The 19004-nt window shown below is 38.7% G+C and overlaps 1 protein-coding gene across 5 annotated transcripts in view; it reads left to right on the forward strand.

Moving 5' to 3' along the window:
• cadps2 (Ca++-dependent secretion activator 2) overlaps positions 1–19004 on the forward strand; it is a 260717-nt gene that overhangs the window by 220638 nt on the left and 21075 nt on the right. For 2 of the 5 annotated variants that reach the window (XM_044355538.1, XM_044355539.1), the window contains 6 exons: positions 1452–1607; positions 1876–2023; positions 6437–6451; positions 9626–9700; positions 10520–10603; positions 10830–10862. In XM_044355538.1, coding sequence (XP_044211473.1) covers positions 1452–1607; positions 1876–2023; positions 6437–6451; positions 9626–9700; positions 10520–10603; positions 10830–10862 — 511 coding nt within the window. The remainder of the gene's footprint in view (positions 1–1451; positions 1608–1875; positions 2024–6436; positions 6452–9625; positions 9701–10519; positions 10604–10829; positions 10863–19004) is intronic. The other 3 variants (XM_044355543.1, XM_044355541.1, XM_044355542.1) reach the window with 3 other exon arrangements.

Here is a 19004-nt window from a genome sequence, read left to right on the forward strand (position 1 = left end):
ACGGGGAGAAGGCGGGGAGAGACGTCCATCTGTCTCTGTTTCAGAGCCTGGTGCCGTGTTTACTGACTGAAAGCACACAGCTCTGCACCGAAAACTAGCAAAACCTGTTGAAGAGGACCAGATACTGAGCGCTCATGATGGTTTTTGTAAAAAAAAAAAAAAAAAAACTGCCATGAAGTGAGGGTCATACATGCATGTGCACATTCAAATCAGCTGCTGAGATCTTTTTTTTTTCAATAATCCCATCTTTGAAAGTCAATTTTCTGCATAGAAATAATCAATCACACTCTGCAACCTGTGTATTAAATGACATTATAGTCTCATGTCCTCGATTTGTGTGACCCATGTTGTCAGAAAATCAACACTAGAGAGCAAACATTTGAAAACAATGGATTGAAATGATTGTTTCTTCACACTTCTTTTTATAGGTCTCAAAATGCAGAATAATAATAATAACAATAGTTCTACCTAATTACATGGTTCTTTCAAGGAGACTTGTATATAGAAATAAAGCTTCAGGTGTTGCAGTGTTCTTGAATGCAACGACACAGTTTTTCCAAAATGCTCTCTGCTCACAGCTTTATTACCATCCAAAGATCACATGATGTAAACATTATATCATTATCATCTGTGAGTTTTAAGATCCTGCTTTTCATATAAATTGGATGCCCATGTAGTGGATCAAACTCTAACCAGGACTAATGAGAAACAAAGCGTTGACAGAGTTTATGATACAGATAATTCCAAAAAACAAATGAATATAAATGTAGCTCTAAAACATAATAAGATACTTAAAAAGTTGTTTAAACTGATGTTTTGTCCACTAGTTTCAGCAGAATATTCACTCTCTTTTAGCTCTGTTTTTGTTCTCCACCAGCTCCTGAGGGAAATATCTGGCTCTTTAGCTGCTAAATGCTCCACTATGTTCACCAGCTAGTCTACAGCTAACTGTGTCTGTTTGCTGTTTGGTGCTGAGCAGGTAGTGAACAGCGGCTTTTTACAGCTTTTTTTCTGAAAACGACGCTATGAGAGCGTTGAGCACTGCGATCCACGACCAACACATTACACACTGACAGATCAGACATTATTATTATTATGACAAAATATTGATTGTAGCTGCTTTACAGTAAGTAAAATAATTGCGTACCTTCCCAAATTCAGTTTGAAAATAAACGCTTTTACTGCAGTTAAAATTAGCAACACCTACACCTGGAAAGAAGGAAGGAAATTAGTCTTAAAACTGATGTAATAGTTGTGAAAGTTATGGCTCATAGTTAATAACATTTAAATCAGTCAGTGTCGTCACACTTCCTGCACTTTCTACTACATTTCCAAAAAAAAAGGGTTTGGTGGAACAGCTGAGCATCATCTTTCAGCCACGTAGGAAAACACATCAAGTCCACATAATATTATATTTTATATATTTTTCCTGTCCTCCATCCTTCCTGCAGTAACGGCTCCGCCACCTCAGAGGATTTGTTCTGGAAGCTGGACGCTCTGCAGATGTTCGTGCTGGACCTCCACTGGCCAGAGCCCGAGTTCGCCAAACATCTGGAGCAAAGACTCAAACTGATGGCCAGCGACATGATGGAGGCCTGCGTCAAGAGGTCAGACTGCTAGGAACTTTCTTTATTTTTATACCGAAGTGATTTCCCTTTGATATTATATGTAGATAACAAACAACACAGTAAAGTAATTCATACAGCCAGTTTATGACCCAAACAAGCTGAAAACATCAAAACTCAAACAAAACACCTGAAACGAACATTTTCTTTAGTGAAGCTGATTCTTTAAATTCTTACAATTGTATTCTTGTTTTTAAAAATGCTACAGTTCATTATAAAATAATGCGTGTTTTGTGTTTTTGTCCCACAGAACAAAATCTGCATTCGATGCCAAAATGCAGAAAGCGAATAAGTCAACAGACTTCCGGGTTCCTCTGTCGGTCTGCACCATGTTCAACGTGCTGATGGACGCCAAGAAGCAGTGCTCCAAACTCTGCGTGCTGGACACCGGCCAGGAGGTAAACTAACCGGTAACACTGCCTGACATCAGTGATGAGAACTCACAGGGTTTATAGGCTCATATGTTCCAGTCGCACTTTTAGCTGAAGGTTTCACTGCTGTCAATATGTTTATCATTGATTCCCAACTGTTCATTTAACATCTTATTGAGCCCCAAATCTGGCCTTGAAACCGTTGTCTGTATATAAAGATGGATGAATCGAGGTTGCACTGGAGCCGGTTTGAAGCCCAAAGTTGCAGCTTATGGATAAATAAATATATAACTCAGTATGTAATGAAGTAACTTTAAAGGCATGCTATGCAGGATTTCATAGAGAGAGAGAGAGCACAGCGGTGGTTAAGCGAGTTAGAGAGTGAATGAAGAGAGGGAGCGGCGGTGGCGAGAACAAAGCTGTGAATCAGATGAATGAAACGTTATTTTCTGAGTGTTTCATGGAGGTTATGTTCTAAAGCACAAACCTGCAGGAAGGTGTCGCATCGCCGGACGTGGTGTGAATGCAGAGCTTCATCACGTGTGTGTGTGTGTGTGTGTCTGTGTGTGTGTGTGTGTGTGTGTGTGTGTGTGTGTGTAGCTCAGCCCCGCCCTCGGACAAACACACACATGCCTGTTCTCTTTATACATCCGTGACCAGGAGAGCAGAGGAGTGTAATAATAAAATAATAAGAAAATATGAAAATACAGGCAGAGGACGGACTCACACTTCTAGTGGGTCATAAGTGATGACTGAGAGGGATTTCTTTGAGTCTATACATTGTTTTTCAGGAAAATCCTGCATAGTTTACCTTTAAACTTAGTGAAATATTGCAACAATAGTCTGACTCCCAAGTCCTGGAGCCGGGGACTTATTAGAGCGCCTGAATATAGAGATTGAGAGCAGAATGACGCGATGAAAACAATGATCGACTCAGTATTTATAAACTGGAGTCAGTTACTTCAGCCTCGAGATGTGGTAGTCGCCACCATCTTCAAACAAGCAGAACAAATCAGAAAGATGAACGAGGTTGACAGAGTTTGTGCTTAGCTGTGTGATTGGTGCATTTGGTCAATTATACATTGCAGTGATTTGATTGTGACTCGGCCCTGATGAAGCCATTTTCCTGTTATCATGTTATTCTGTCTCATCTCAAAACACCAGAACTCATTTATTTAAAAAAAAAAAATCTGAAATTGGAACAAGAGCAATCATTTTTATATTTTCTAGCTTGGCTGAACATCAGATTAAATCACTTTACATGGACAGATGTGAACATTTTTCATTTCGCGTCTCACCATCAGAGACTCTGAAAGTCCAGAGCGAGCGTGTCGGCTTCTAAAAACCCCTCCGCCGTCTTTTATTCTCAGCCTCGCACCGTGCAGGTCGAGTCAAACTGTCAGATCAGCCACTAAAACGTGACTGTTTCCTCCAAACATGCAGCAAGACGAGGAGTTCAGGTGTATTTGTGTACACTTGAAACGGCCAAACGCTCGACACGAGCAGTTAAATGGATGACCGTGAAGCCTGTGTAAGGCGGCAGCCTTGGCGCCGCTGAGAGCGAAACCCTTGGTTGCCGGCAGTCTTGACAGAGAGCTAAGCACGCTGTTCTCTTAACCTTCAACTTCCTCTCTTCACCAGCTTTCCACCGAGCCTCCGCCGCCGCTCGAAAAACACATACAGACTGTTTCTGCTGCTGTATTTTCATATTTTTAATACAACATTTCTCAAGGTTATACAAAGATTATTTCAGAAAAAAAAAAAACAAGCGAGGAAAGAAAAGACAGAGTGAAAAAGAGCAAAACAATAAAGAGGGAATAAAAAGGTTGGATAGAGATGATCTGTTCTGCTGAAGTGATTGGTTGATTAATCAATGAGTCGGTATTTATACAAAGAATTCAACAGCAATAGGACACTGGTTCACTAATAAATAATGACTATATTGACCTTTTCCAACAGCTGTTTTAGGGAAAAAAGGCAGTTTCACACTCGTCCTGTTGGGAAAGTTTCACTGAGATGCTGTTAATCCAAGCAGCAGAAGAGAGTCTCATCATCCTTGAAGCCTTTTATCTCGTAGAAGTGAGATATTTTCATTAAAGCGTATATAAATCCCACATTATAGCTCGTCTGTTAGTCAGTCAGACTCTAACAAGAGGTCAAATTATTTCCTCCTCATCGTTCTCGCTTTGCTGTTTGACAGATGATTCAGTCCTCGCTCATGAATTTATTTCCTCTGTGACACTTTTATTGACTGACCGACTGACTCTACACGTTATTGGTCTTAATGTTTGTGTCGATGGTTCATGTTTATAAGTGACGTGTATCCGGCTCCGCTGTGAACACCGGTGAGGTTCTAAACGGTGACACATGCACAGATTCAACAGAAACGTGAGCTGCATCAAGAATAACAACAATAATAATAATCATTAACACAGATGACGCGGCTGTTGCGAGCATACATGTCCGAGATTAGAAGATACAGATGATGAGGATGATGTCGCTCTCCTCCATGTTTATTTTTAACGGGCTGCGAGGTGCCGACGCTGAATGATGACGACAAGCGATTCATGCAGAGAAGTGAGACGTTAAAAAAAAAAAAACCCACATATGCAAGTTGCTTCTGTTAAGTCCCGTAGTTAACGGGAATAAAGCCCTCTAGAAATTAAAAGACAAGTTTATTCTGGTAGTTTACTCACTGCAACTGGAATGTAGCGTATGCAGATATAAGTAATAATAATAATAATAATAATAATAATAAACTTTAGACAGAAAAATGAGAAAAATGAGAGATAGTGCGTTACATTAAAACAGAGGAGACACAGCTGAAAATCTTAAGTAAAAGACATGATCATTCATGAATAAGAATACAAATGCCTTAAAATGGATTAAAATGTTTTAGTATATGATGGTTAAAAAGATATGTTTCTAAGTGTTGTCAATGGAGACTGCTTCTCTAACGTCTTTAGGTAAGGCGTTCCAGAGTTTGGGAGCATAATTGAAAAAAGCTGCATCTCCACTTTTTCGGCCCTGATCCATTGAGAAATTTATTAATGAGTAACAAGACTTTGAAATCGATTCTGGAAGTAGCGTGTCATCAGATTTGGCTGTGCAATATTATTCAACATTTATCATATAGCAATAAGACGATAGAAAGAGGTTGACCACCTAACAGATTATTATGAGATATAGCTACTGATAGCTACTGGGGGGGAAACTAAAGTGGTTGACGCACTTCCTTTGTGCTGTAAATCGAGCTTTTGTTTTCCTGGGAGATAAGATTCAGACAGAATGTCATAGTGACAACGAGGCTTATAGGGAACCAGTCTAAACACTGATGGTGTCATTATTCTATAGCCATTACACTGTGCGATCAGCATTTACTTCATAATGATAAATTAAAGCAAGAAAGACAGACATATCAAATGAAGACATATCTGAGGCCATTTTTCTCTTTTGGATTCTTGTATCTTTTAAGGAAAAATGCCAAATATTGATTCTTCAAGGACACAGTGGGTGTCATATTATTCCGGTGTGTGTCTCTACAGCAAAGGATGTTTGTATAGTTGACATTTTACGGACTAAATGTTCAATGATGATATTAACAATTGAGAAATATTATAGAATATATGTTGCAGCTGTAGTTTAGTGTTGTATTCACTGCATGAAATCAAGTGCGCCCTATTCATTGGTAACCTGTCTGACCAATCACAGGCTTTTGTGTGTCAGAAGAAGTCCTCTAACTTCAGGGGTCAAAGGTTACAGCATCCAGAACGTACAGAAGATCAAATATAAACTTCATGATTGTAGAGAACCAACTGGGAAAAAAATGAACAGAAAGTTTGACTTGAAAGGATCTGACAGCATTTTCTTTTAAAGTGAAAAATGTATTTTTTTTTCTGCAGGAAGAAATTACCTCCAATAGTTACTCTATCATTCCAGCAGCAGCTTCGACAAACAGCCTGTGATATAATAACAAACAGAGTCCTCGACAGATTCAAAGGGAATAAAAGGACATTTTATATTTGTCCACTTGAGAGGAACAAACTGATTTCATGAAGTCTCTCTGGGTCTCCAAACACAACAAACCTCAGTCTGACTTTTTCATTCAGTTCGACAGGCTGATCTTCATTCAGCCTAAACACTCCATCTGAATAACCTTGATAATAAAATATTCAGTTTTTGATTGAAGTCCTGGTTTTGTCAAAAAGGAAATAAAATTTAAAACTTAAAATACCAGTGGAAAGATTTTTGTATTAAAGATATTTCATGATTGCTTTCGTGTTGAACATTAAGTTCTTGAGTTTTTAAAATCTCCTGCAGGTTACAAAACTGTTTGTAATGATGATGTTTTATAATTGGCTGACTGTGTTTGCTTCCTTCTTTTCTTTGTCTCATGTCCCTCATGTCCATGTGTCCTGCACATCATTGTTTGAATCCCAGATTGACAAACAATGGGTAAGTTCCCTCCATCTCCTCATCACCTATTTTCCTTCTCACATCTCTCCACACGAGCTCCGCTTCTTAAAAAAAAACTAATTTGTTTTGAAATCTTCTTCATGTCAATAAAAAAGAGCTCAAATCATTCAATCACCAACATGTTAGTGAGAGAAAATCACGTAGAAATCCATTTTTGTTTTCTTGGAAACTTTTATATGTAGAAGTTCCTGCAGAGCTCCAGCTGTTCATATTATTTATTATCACACCTGAGCGGCTTCTGATTGGCTGAACACACCTGATCCAGCTAATCAGATGTAGGCAAAGCAGAGAAAGTGAAAAAAACATGCATTGTTGTTGCTTTCCAGAACCTGGAGTGAGCACCGCTTCTGTACTTACAGCATCATATCATCGGCATATATGTTGTTTTTTTTTTAGATCATAGTTTTCTGGATGTCTACAAAACTCCAACAGCTATTGTTGAAAAAATGAGCTGATATCCAGGTTTAAACAAGGCTTTGACGTGACATCTACATGAGACTCACGAGAATATTGTTTCTTGCTTCTTTTCGCCTGTTTTGTGGAGTCGTTGGAGACTGTAATGGATTCATGAGCTCATCCAGCAGTTCAACGCCCACACTGTTGGATTTTGCCGGTTTAGTATTAATAATAATAAATTCTGACACTGACGTATGGTAATGAAAAGCTTGTTTTGTCATACAGGAAGTAGAATAGATGTTATGTTTCATATGTGGAGATAGTCTGTTAGATTACTTATGCACTGAGTCACTGTGTGTATTTCTGTGTGACATTGACGAGGTTTTAGAGACACAAGTTTCTCTTCTCTTGCAGAAACAAATGTCAACGTCTAACAGTTTGCAGCCTGTTGCACCGTCTGAATGTCGGCGGCTTAATGTTCCAACAGTTTGGTATCTTCCTGACTTTGGATATTTTGGAACTCTGTAGATTGCATTAAGGTTGGAGGCTCATTAAAGTGAAGCAGATGTTAGATATTGCGCTGAGAATGGACAACTCAACAAGATCAAACTCTATACTTAGGACAGAATAATGCTTAAAATGTAATAGAAAAAGTAGATAATTTGCATTTATCCATAAATTAATGCAGGTGGTTCTGAAGGCAGCAGATATGTTAATAAATCTGCCTTCGATTTGAGAATGCTGTGCTCTTCCTCCCTTTTTTATGTAGCTTTTGGGGGGAATCTGCATCATGGTTTTTTTGTGTGTGTTGATTCAAATGTCTGTGAAGAATCTGCACTTGACGTTTTAATCCATTGTTGCATTAATGAATTTAAAGCTATAATATGTAATTATTCCACATTCAAATGTCTAAAAACAACTAGACCTATGTTATATATGTTGTTGAGTTGTGTATTTACATTATCCCAAATGTTTCCAACAGTTTTCAGCCGGAAGAAGGATTTTAGTCATTGGACGTCTGGATCTTAAGTTATCAGAGAAATAAACTGGACAAACGTTAGCAGCAGCTCGGCTAACAGCCCCTCCAGGAAGTCGGGTGGTCACCAAACATCATTGGAGAAATATTGATATTTTTTTTGGGTGAAACAGCTTCATTCTGTGTTTTTACCTGTAATGTCTGGGTCTGTTTGTTCTGGAGAGGAGGAGACCTCTGGTAATTTGGCTCCCGGTAAAAACATCCTGATCGATGAACACTGGAGTAATCCTATCCCGATGAAGCTGGTTATTTAACAACGAAGTCCCATGATCCCTTGCTACTTCACACCGTCATCACACTCCATCTTTTGTTATTGTTTTGATTGAGACCCCTAGTGGCTGAAATTACATATTGTGCGTTTAACTGGAATCAATGAAAATGCTAATCTGTCTGTCGTGGCTTTGCCACTTTGGTCACTTATATAAACGTAAAGTAAATATAAAATATAAAATAGCAAATATAAATAGTGTCTTAGGAGTTGTGTTCAAAATGTGACCTGGTTCAGAGCACATGACGAAGACCAAACCTCTTCCTCTCCTCTACTCTGCTTTTTATGGCCAACTTTGAAGAAATAAAAAGGCAAAAGCAGCGATATTAACTGAGGTAAGAGGGGAAGAAAATAACCCCCAAGGACGGCGCTGGGTTGTGAGGTAAGTTCGGCGTTGTGGCCACACTCGGTATTGCAGCTTCCAAGAAGCATCACATGACGCACGACGGCCCAGAAAGTTCTCCTCACACACATAATCATCAGGAAATGTTTTTAAATTTATCGGAACATCACAAACCTCCTGAAATGTATAATCAGAATTTGATCTGTTTGGCATCTTCATGGGAATGAATGGGAGGGGGGGCGCCATCTTGCTACGTGGTATCCAGTTCTCCTTAATGAAAGAGAGAGCTGCCATTTTGCGGACTTGTGGAGGGGAGAAAAAAAAAAAAAAAAAAAAAAAATTAGGGCTAGCAGCGGTGACCTCCCTGGACCTGCAATTTGTCAGCGATCTGTGCGCTTTGTTGATTGAAATTTTTAATTTGGGTGTTCTTTAGACGGCCACTGAAAGGGCATTGTCGCCAAGAGATGAACTCCCCTGCTGCTGCCTCCATTCAGCGCTCAGCCCCAGCCCTTTTTTTTCCTCTGCTCCCTTCAAGGGAAAAGGTGCCATGAATATGTTTTTAGGGGGGCCAAACGAGACATGAAATGGCGGATTAATTGAATCTTGTGTGAGCCTTTCGTCCTCGCAGCTGGACCGGTGCTTTAGAGAAATACAAGGCTGCTCTAATTGTAGGGAGACACACAAAAAGTATCCTTCAGATTCCTTCGCTTTTCCAGCGCGGACGGGAATGTCATTCAGACACATAATGGTCCTATTAGCTGCTTAACTCAGCGGCGTTACATGGATGGGAAGGTTTTTCACGCCTCCCCCGTGTCGGGAGGGTTGTGAGTGTGTGTGTGTGTGTGTGTGTGTGTGTGTGTGTGTGTGTGTGTGTGTGTGAGAGGACTTGATGTTCATACTGAGTGTTGTAGGTTTTTCTTTCTGTCTTTTACAGCACAGACAATGCTGTTGTTCTGTATCAGGGAGGCAAGGAGTCATTTTTAGCGTTTGTGCTCTGTCAGTTAAAATAATGAAATATTGCTTTTTGTCCCCCATCCACACATCCCCCCCCCCCAACCCCCTCACCTCCTTGTGCCCCCTCCCCCCCACCCCCACCCCTCCATCTCGCAGCAACAGTACCACTCCAAAATCGATGTCCTGATTGACGAGGCGTTCAAAGAAATGGTTTCCTCCCTCGTCTCAAAGGTAAATCTTTTTGTATCCTCCAATCAAATCGTCTCGCTGGCTGTTATTTGTTTACTCTCATTCTTTTTTGTTTGGTTTATTTAATGTTGTGATGTCTTATTTACTCATTATTTACTGTTTCATTTTTATTTATTTATTTTTTTAGAGGGGCAGTTAGAAATTATAATGGATTTTACGCTTTTTAATTTTGGTTTTGTTCCTTTATGTTGTTTACATTATGGATTTTTATAAATCATGTATTTTCCTCTTTCCCTCCTTTCTTTTTCTTTTTTTGACTTATTATTTAGTTATTGTTTACTATTTGGATTTTTAGTTTAGTTTTTTCTTTGCTTATTATTACAATTCTTATTATATTTATATTTGTCAAAACAAAATTCAGGTGGTTTTATTTACTTATTAAACAAATCCTTTTTTTTCTTTCATTTCTATTTTATTTTTATTTAATTTGGTTACAGTTTAATCTTATTCATAACTATGATATTTATCTTTAAGAAACACATTATGTATTTATTTTTGTAAAACATCTACAGGTGCAGTGAGAATAATAAAAACCTGTTTCTGTTTGAAAAATCAAGTTGTTTTAAGAATTTTACAGGAATTATGTCTGTATCAAAATAAATCAGGTTTCTGCATTAGAATCAAGAAAAATGAATGAAACTTGATTTCAGAGAATATTTAAATTGAAATAAAATCACTATTAAGAAAAAAAACTTGAAAAGGAGATTTTTGCAGGATAGAAAGTTTCTAAAACTAAAAATGATATAATAACGATATAGAAAAATGAAACTGATAAACATGTCTCTCCTGTTCTGTCTGCAGTTCGCCGCTGTTTTAGACGGCGTCCTCTCCAAACTCTCGAGATACGATGAAGGGACATTCTTCTCTTCAATCCTCTCTTTCACAGTGAGTAGCCATGTTTTTGTTCCTGGATACACAGAGTGCCGAGCTGTTTCTTTCACCGCTCACAGAGGCAACCTGTTATTTGCTAGAAACTAAATCTTCCCTGCTGAACTTCAGTGTCATTCTTCTTCTTCTTCTTCTCCTTCTTCTTCTTCCTCTTCTTCTTCTTCCCCCCTGCCCCTCTCTCTCCCTCCTCCTCTTGCCCTCCCCACCCCTCCCACCCTGAAAGGTGAAAGCAGCTGCCAAATATGTGGAAGTCCCTGTGAGTCTGTCGATCTGCCTGCTGCTTTATTATTCACCCTGTCTGTCACAGTTGGTCTCCATATTTGTGTTTCCATCCGTATTCAGACAGTCGGAGCAGAACATTAAGCGGCGAGGAAATGCAAAGCAGACGCTCTTTGCATTGAGCCTCAGTCATGTGCTTGTTGGGTTTTTTTTTTTTTTTTTTTAAAGTTTGTCATCACATGATGTTAAACATGTGTGAAAGATAAAGAGGACTTTTATTCCATCTGCAGCTCCAGAGCCAAAGATCACACTTAATTAATTGCACTCTCGTCCTTGGAGATGTGTTTTGCTGAAGTGTCGGTTTGTGGGCGGTGGCGACCGCAGCAGCGGCGTTCAGGTGTCAAGCGGGTTAATGAGACGCAGCGGCGTGGCAGAGATTGTAGGCCGTGGTGAGACGCGAGCGGGAGGAGGAGACGACGCGTACGACGCAGGAGTTAAAGTGTCGAGGTGATGAGGCATTAACGTTTTGGCGGCGTCCGAGGTGTGAAGAGAGAGAGAGAGAGAGAGGGTTTGTCTCCAGAATTAGATCTCAGCGAGACGAGGTGACCCGTCATTTTCTACAAGTACAATTCCTCTGTGATTTTGGGGTTTCTGCATGTTTCTCCATTTTTGCATCTCTTTCATGTGAATACTGGCAGTTTTTAAAAGCATCCGCTGGGATTAAAAGATATTTTAAAATCAGTTTTTCCAAACCTCTCAGGCTTTAACACAAAACACTTTAATATAAAAATAAAAAATAATATATAAAAAAGGAAAATTAATTATTTTTCCTCTCTTACGAGGAGTTGTTGGGCTGTAATTAAATGTTTTTGACAACTAAATAAAACAAATGTCATATTGAATATGGTGAAAATAAATTCGATATTGAATTATATTGATGCTTTCAGTTGATAATTTCACTGCTTTTAATGGTGGGAATTTTTAACGACTGTTTAATTATTTTATAGAAATGTCATCACTTGACTGACAGTTTTGTCAGACCGTCATTCTCAGCTTCACTGGCCTTTTGTGGCCAAATTAAAATATTTATGGGGAAACGATGCAGCCACTTCCTTAAAAATGATGTTTATACTGAATGATTCTGTACGTCATGATTTATGTTCAGTACCCAGACAGGAAGTAGTGTGTCCTGGTGGAAAGGAAGCGTGTTTTCTTCACCATAACCATAAACGTCCATTAACCACAATCGTACAGTAGTTTCCATGAGCAGATATTTTAGAAATAAATGATTTATTTGTATTTAAAGTAGATTTTTTTCTTCATTTTTACCTTTATTTGACAGTTTTGACAGTGCTGGTAAGACAGGAAACAGGTAGAGTGAGGTGCGTTACTGTTATCGTCATGTGTTTTAACAGAAGGCTACCAGATCGCCACGGAAACAAATGATTTTACATAATAAATATGTATAAAAAATACAAAAAGCTCTAAAAATAACTGTGTCTTTATTAAAAAGCTTCCATTACTCCAAATAATCCAGTTAGGTTTTGATCTTACAGTTTCGGCTGTTTAAGCACAACATTGTGTTTTATTTGACAATGACATTGTCTCTTTTATATTTCAGTTTATATCTTTATTATATTTTTTTCAAGGGTGTCACAACTGAGACTGTAAATGTTGTTATGGATTTTCCCTTGATTGGTTTTCTTAATCATATTAGCTGTATATACACTGGCAGGCCTACTATTTTGGTTATTTTTACTCACATTTTATTATTTTAAAATGACAAAACAACCGTAGAACTGATAGAGAACTAAGCTGGATGTTTTCAACAATAATGCCATGAATAGTTTTTATTGGTCAATTAACCTGAGCTTAAGTTGAATAAACAGCAGAAACTTAAAGTAAATCAATATTTGGTCTTTAAAACAGCAGCAGTTCTCTTCAGTGTTTCAGGTTCTCGGCAGGTCGGTTGTTCCTGCATCTTGGAGAAGTCGCCACAGTTCTTCTTCTTCTATTGTGGATTTCGGCGTCTCAGCTGCTTTTGTCTCTTCATGTTAATCCCAGAGTGACTCCATGATGTTGAGATCAGAGACCATCTGTTGCAGGACTCCTTGTTCTTCTGGTTGGATGTTTGGGCTCGTTGTCCTGCTGCAGATGATTATTTATTATAGATCTAAACATCTAAAGCACCTAAAAGCTTTGCACAGTTCTGTACATGAGAGCATGATTGAATAATTCAAGGGTACAATTATTGATTCATAAATACAAATGACTACATTGAGAGTACAGAATAAGTATATTAAGTGCAGAAAATAATATTTTTTAGAGAATAATTTCTCATATCTTAAAACGTTATTTTGCATTTTACAAGTTGCGTTCAATAAAAACATGCCTCAGACATAGATGTGGGAACATCCTGCACTGAGTCACTGAACAGCTGAGGTGAAAAGCAGCACAACAGCCTCACTTAACCTCCTTAATCCTCTGACCCGCCACGGCACAGCCCACGTATCCCATCATGCTCTCTGGTTCCACTCCAGACTTCCTCCTCTCCCCTGAAATTATAATGTAACTGCTACCTCGGCCTTTTGGGTCTTTTGTGTGGAGGGAACCTGACGCAGGTAAGCCTCTTTTCCAGGTGGGGTGAAGAGCAGGGGGGGTGGAGCCTCTGAGCCGCCTCACCGGAGGACTCCGCCCCCTGCAGCTTCTCACGAAAGATGAAACTTTCACCCTCGAGTGTTAACATTTTGGAGACTTTTTGACTACATTTCACAGCAAAATATTGTAGTTTTTACTACATTTTAACTGCTGCAACTCGTTACTTCATACTTTTATGTTTTAAACTCAACATATCAGACATTTATGGCTGAGTCTTTCTTGTTTGCTTTTCCATCTTCAGCATATATAAATACATTAAAATCTATGAAAGTAAACACTACTTGTACTTTTTGACAAGCTGTAATTTTACTGTTGATACTACGCTGCTGTAATAACAACCCCTTTAAAACATAAAACGTCCTTCTGACTGTATCAAAGCCAGAATCATGCTGTTAGCAGGCTTCTCATTATCCGTCATGATGTTCGATTTTAGCAGCTTTAGTCAATTAGCATTGATTCTTTGAGTTTGCCAAACTACAAAATCAAACTGTTGGTAAACGTGCATCACAAGCTGGTGTCTGGAAACACGCCCAAAGATGGTTTGTTATTGAAAGACACAACATTCCTCTGCTGTTTTCATACTTATTAGAGGTGCTCTGTAGAGTTTTCTTGTAAAAAAAAAAAAAAAAAAAAAAAGCAGATGTTTCATAAAAGTCTGAAACCTGCATGTTTACATCCATGTTTACTAGCTTACAGTCTTCTTCTTCTCTGTGTTTTTTTGGTGCATCACAGCGACCTGTAGATCAGGTGAAATAGGCAGGAATGTGCGCTGTGCCACTTGTGCGCATGTGTGTGAGGAGAAACAAAAGGAGAACGTGTACATAAAACATGGCTCCATAGCAATTCCAGAGTTCAGAAACTCTGCCAGGTTACCTTCATGTTTGCGAGTAGAGTGATGTTAAAAAAGACCGACAGAGTGATGAGTCTGTCATAAAATCATAAAATCAATAAACAATCTAGCATCAGCTGCCATGTCATTTCATTTTCTCTCCAAATTAAACGAGCAGATCGGTGGTTTGACCATGTAACTCCACCAGAACAACACATAAAGTTAGGACACCTCCGTCGTCATGGCAACGATAATAACCACGGGGTTAAGGTTGAAGGATGATCGTAGTTACACTTTAAAAAAAAAAAAACTCGACTCAGTTGGTTGGAAACAGGAAATGAGCAGCGTTGGGTTAAAGCCTCCATCCACCCTCCTCCTCTGAATGAGGAAATCTGTCCACATATATAACATATATATTATATTTATGTATACATATATATATATATATATATATATATAACGTAACTATATGTCGTTTCTGGGCGACTGACATTACGACCTATCGTGTGTTTTCTTGGTCTGTTCGATAGCAGTCGAGTATTGACTGACAGTTAGCTAAATGCATTCAAGTAGCACTTTTATCCAGAATGCTCACTCACAACACTAACGGCAGCATCTAGCATGCGAGGCAGCGGTGATTCAGAGTGTTGTTCAGCGACGCTTCGACATGTGGACAGAAGCAGCTGAACCACAAACCCTGCAATTAGTGGAAGGACCTGCTCGCTGAGCCGCGTCCCTCAGCTGTGACTTTAAGCTCATCACCTCGGCTTGATTGGATCTCTGTAGCATTCAAGGCTGAGCAGCTGCACGTCTATAACATATAACTAATCAATACTATCATTTTTAGATGATATCCGTTACCTTGAGCTTTCTTTTTCCCTCCCTCCATTAAAAGACATGTTTCTCTTCTTGTTCCTTCCCTTTGTTTTCATTCATCTGCTGAAGGAAAGAAGGAAAATCTGGATTTTTTAAGTGGGCGGGCTTATGAGCAGGATTTGTGACATCACAACTAGTTTGGAGCCAATCCCGGTCCAGTATTCGACTTACACGAGTGCGATGTGGAAACTTGACGCCTCCAGTGAAGGAGGAGACATCTGGTGTCCAACAGTTCAAAACTAAAAATATGAGTTTTTAATGAGGGAGAAGGAGGAAATGTAATTTTAAGGATTTTAAAACAGTAATTATACTTTTTTTTAATGGAAAAACCACATCAGACACACATTATTGTTCCAAGCAGAGTATTTTTATATGTGTTAATATATGTCTGGAAGGGATCTTTAACAATATGCTCAAGTAGTTTTATGTATCCCAGTAATATTGCTGTTATAACTGTTACTATCACTATAAATATACACTAGTTACATGTGTAGATGATGATTGTTACACTGATAATGTTATAATATTTGTCAGTGGAAAGGTTACGCCCTGGTTTAAACAAACTTTCTTGATGACTCTATATTTTTATTTTAAGAAATCACATTTTATTGACATTAGTTCTACTGTATATCTAATATAGTATAATATAGTATATATACATATATATATAGTGTGTTTATTGTTCCCTTTGGTTTAACAGTGACCTCCTACAAGAGCACCAGACAGTCCTGATCAAGTATTGATTTCACATTTAATCCTTTCTCTACCGGACCTCTTACTGCTGCTAGTGAAGTGTTGTGACATTACAGTACGGATACTGTAAAAGGGTTTACAGTCGTTCAGTGTGTGTTTCTCACATTGACTCACACTTCTTCACGCCTGTACAGCCAAGATACCAGTGACTGACAGCCACACATGCTCATATCAAACATATGCACACTGGCAAAGCAGAAACACAAACATTGGAAGAGAGCGATCATCATCACTGGCTCTTCACCATCGTTAACACAACACGGTCCTGCAGAGTCTGAAGCGACACGCCATATTTCAAAACATGTTAACTAACTAAAGCAGCGTTCTGGAGGAGGGTCCAGAGGTTAACGACATAAAGTTAATCACGTAATCACAACATGCACTGTTTGGACTTTTATAAACTATAAAAAAAAAGCAAAAAAAAAATGTCCCTAAAGTGCTTCTAAAAATGATTGTTTTTATATTCAGGTTCTCCCACAAATTAAAGCAGAATTACCAGTAATTCTTCTTCTTTTGTTGCTGCAACATAAGAATTAAACAAGAAGTCATTTATCAACTAAAATAAAATATGCTTCAAATATGAGGAAGTTCTGCTTTTTAAAAAAATATTTGATATGATTATAAATGTTATATTTTAGGAGCTTTTTAGACTGTCGGTTGTACAAAACAGCTGATTTTAACACAACTTGGACTTCTGATGGAGATACGTCAGTAATTTTGCTATTTTTATTTATTTCAATATTGATTTAAAAGATTAATAATCAGAAGTGAAAAAAACTTTCACACTCAGAAATCTCTCTTTTCATTAAATTAAGGAGGGTAAAATGGATAATATGTTGTTAAAACATGAGGCAAAGTGTATTTATATGCAAAAATGACATTCTCACACTTTCTTTTTTTATAAAACTCTGATATTTTGAACTGTGTATGACGACCTGCAGCTGAGTTTCTGATTTGACATCATTTACATATGTGCTCATTTGTCATATGATTATGTATATCTGTATTTTTGAATGATTCTCAGCCGTAGTTGTTTCGTTTGTTCAGGTCTTTGTCTCGAGTGTCTCTGATCGACGTGAGTCAGCACTGAGCAGGTAGAAATACCGGAGGTGTCTGTTTGGAAAAACATCTGTCTTTGAGCTCAGTCATGCACGCTAATAAAAAAAAAAGAGAGATTTCTAAGACATCTTTCAGCGTGTGAAAGCTTTTCTTGACTTCTGATTGTCGCTGCTACCTGGAGCGCAGTCATTTGTAAAAATTAGCTTAAAAGATTAATGATAAAAAAAATCACTGCAGCTGCAGTTCAGCCTTGTACTTAAGGGTTATGTCAACACAGTTATTTGAAATTACAGAGAGACTTAATGTTGTTCATGCAAACACACATATTTCTACACACACACAACATGCACCTGGAAGAAATGAAATCAATCCAAGACAGGAAACAAGGCCGGTTGCAGTGTGTAATTACCTGGCATTTCACCGCCCTCCCCCCCCCCCGCCTCCACTAACCTCCTGTTATCAACAGGCCTCCCCCCCCCCCCCCTTCAATCTTCTACACCTCCTCATCTGTATCCGTTGTCAAATGTTGACGAGCAACCAGGCGGCCATTATCCGGGCGCGGTGGGGATTAATGGTGTTTGGCTACAAGTGAAGAAACAGTGAAGGAGACAAAACAGGCAGAGCAGGGCAGAGCGTGACAAGAGCTGCTTGTATATGTGTGTGTGTGTGGTGGGTTTTTTTTGTTGTTTTTTTTTCTTTTCTGTCTGTCTTTCTTTCCTGTCGTGTTAAACTCTTAATCTCGGTGGCTGGAACTGTGCCCGCGTCTCCCGATCTGTCACGCTGCTTTGTCACCTCGTCAGCGCAGGAGAAAAGAGAGGTAAATGATTGAGACTAAGCCTTAAGGGGATGGAAGGGGGGAAAATTGATGTCTCAAGTGACAACAGGGGCAGTGATATGTTGTCAGTAACACACACACACACACACACACACTCACACACATGAATGTTGTAGTACAGATATTTTTGCACTTTGACAGTGTTCATACCTGTGCAGATATATTTTTATAAGTTGATCTGTCCACACTGTGTTTGTCATTAAAGGAAGGGTTTAAAATGTTTCAAGTGTGTCTTAATCCAGCAGTCAGGTGTCCATATGAACAGTGAAAGAGGTTTTCCTCGCTGTAATCATTCCTCCTGTTCATACTGGATATTAAAAGATCCTTCAAATGTGTTTTCAATGTTAGTGATGGAGGATAAAATCCACAGTGTGTCCACACAGTCATTTAAAAGTCTGTGTGAAGCTTCTATTCAGCTTCATCAGTCTGAGTTAGTCATATCAAGTGGATATCTGACACATTTACAGTCTTTTTAGCATCAAATTCCCTCTTTGTGTTTCCTCGGACAGTGTTTCCCTGTTGAGCTGCAGGTGGAAGTATAGTAACAAAAAGAGGAACTTTGGCACTAAAAAGACTGTAAGGTTGAAAGATATCTACTTGATTTGACTCATTTGGACGCTGAAGCTTCATATTACTTTATCCTCCATCACTTCCATTGTAAGGTCATTATGAAGGGATCTTCTAATGGTCAGTATGAACAGGAGGAATGATTACAGCAAGAAACACATGTTTAATGTTCATTTGGGCTCCTGACTGTTGGTTTAAGACAACTCGTCCTTTAAACTGATGATTTCCTCCAGATTTTACAACCTGGCTGCAGGGATTTGCTCTCATTCAGCAACAAGAGCATTAGTTAGTGAAAAGGTTTGGCTCACAGTTGGTGTTCCAGTTTATCCCAAAGTTGTTTTGTGGGCTCTCTGCAGCAAATAGATAAGTAATCCATTAATAATGAACAGATTAATTGATAATGAGTCCTATCTGGTAACAGTTGCAGTCCTAGTTACTTTAGTGCCTCGAAAGCAAAGAGGTCAGAAATGTTACTTTCCCACTCCTGACCTGTCACGTTCCAGAGCAGACACCATAAACCAGTATTACCAGGCGAGCTGACCAGTGGCTTCCATGGCAGCACTGGTTCTGGTACCAAACTCTACTTTCTGCTGGATTTCTGG

This window comes from Thunnus albacares, chromosome 7 (genome assembly GCF_914725855.1).
Source record: "Thunnus albacares chromosome 7, fThuAlb1.1, whole genome shotgun sequence".
Taxonomy (NCBI): Eukaryota; Metazoa; Chordata; class Actinopteri; order Scombriformes; family Scombridae; genus Thunnus; species Thunnus albacares.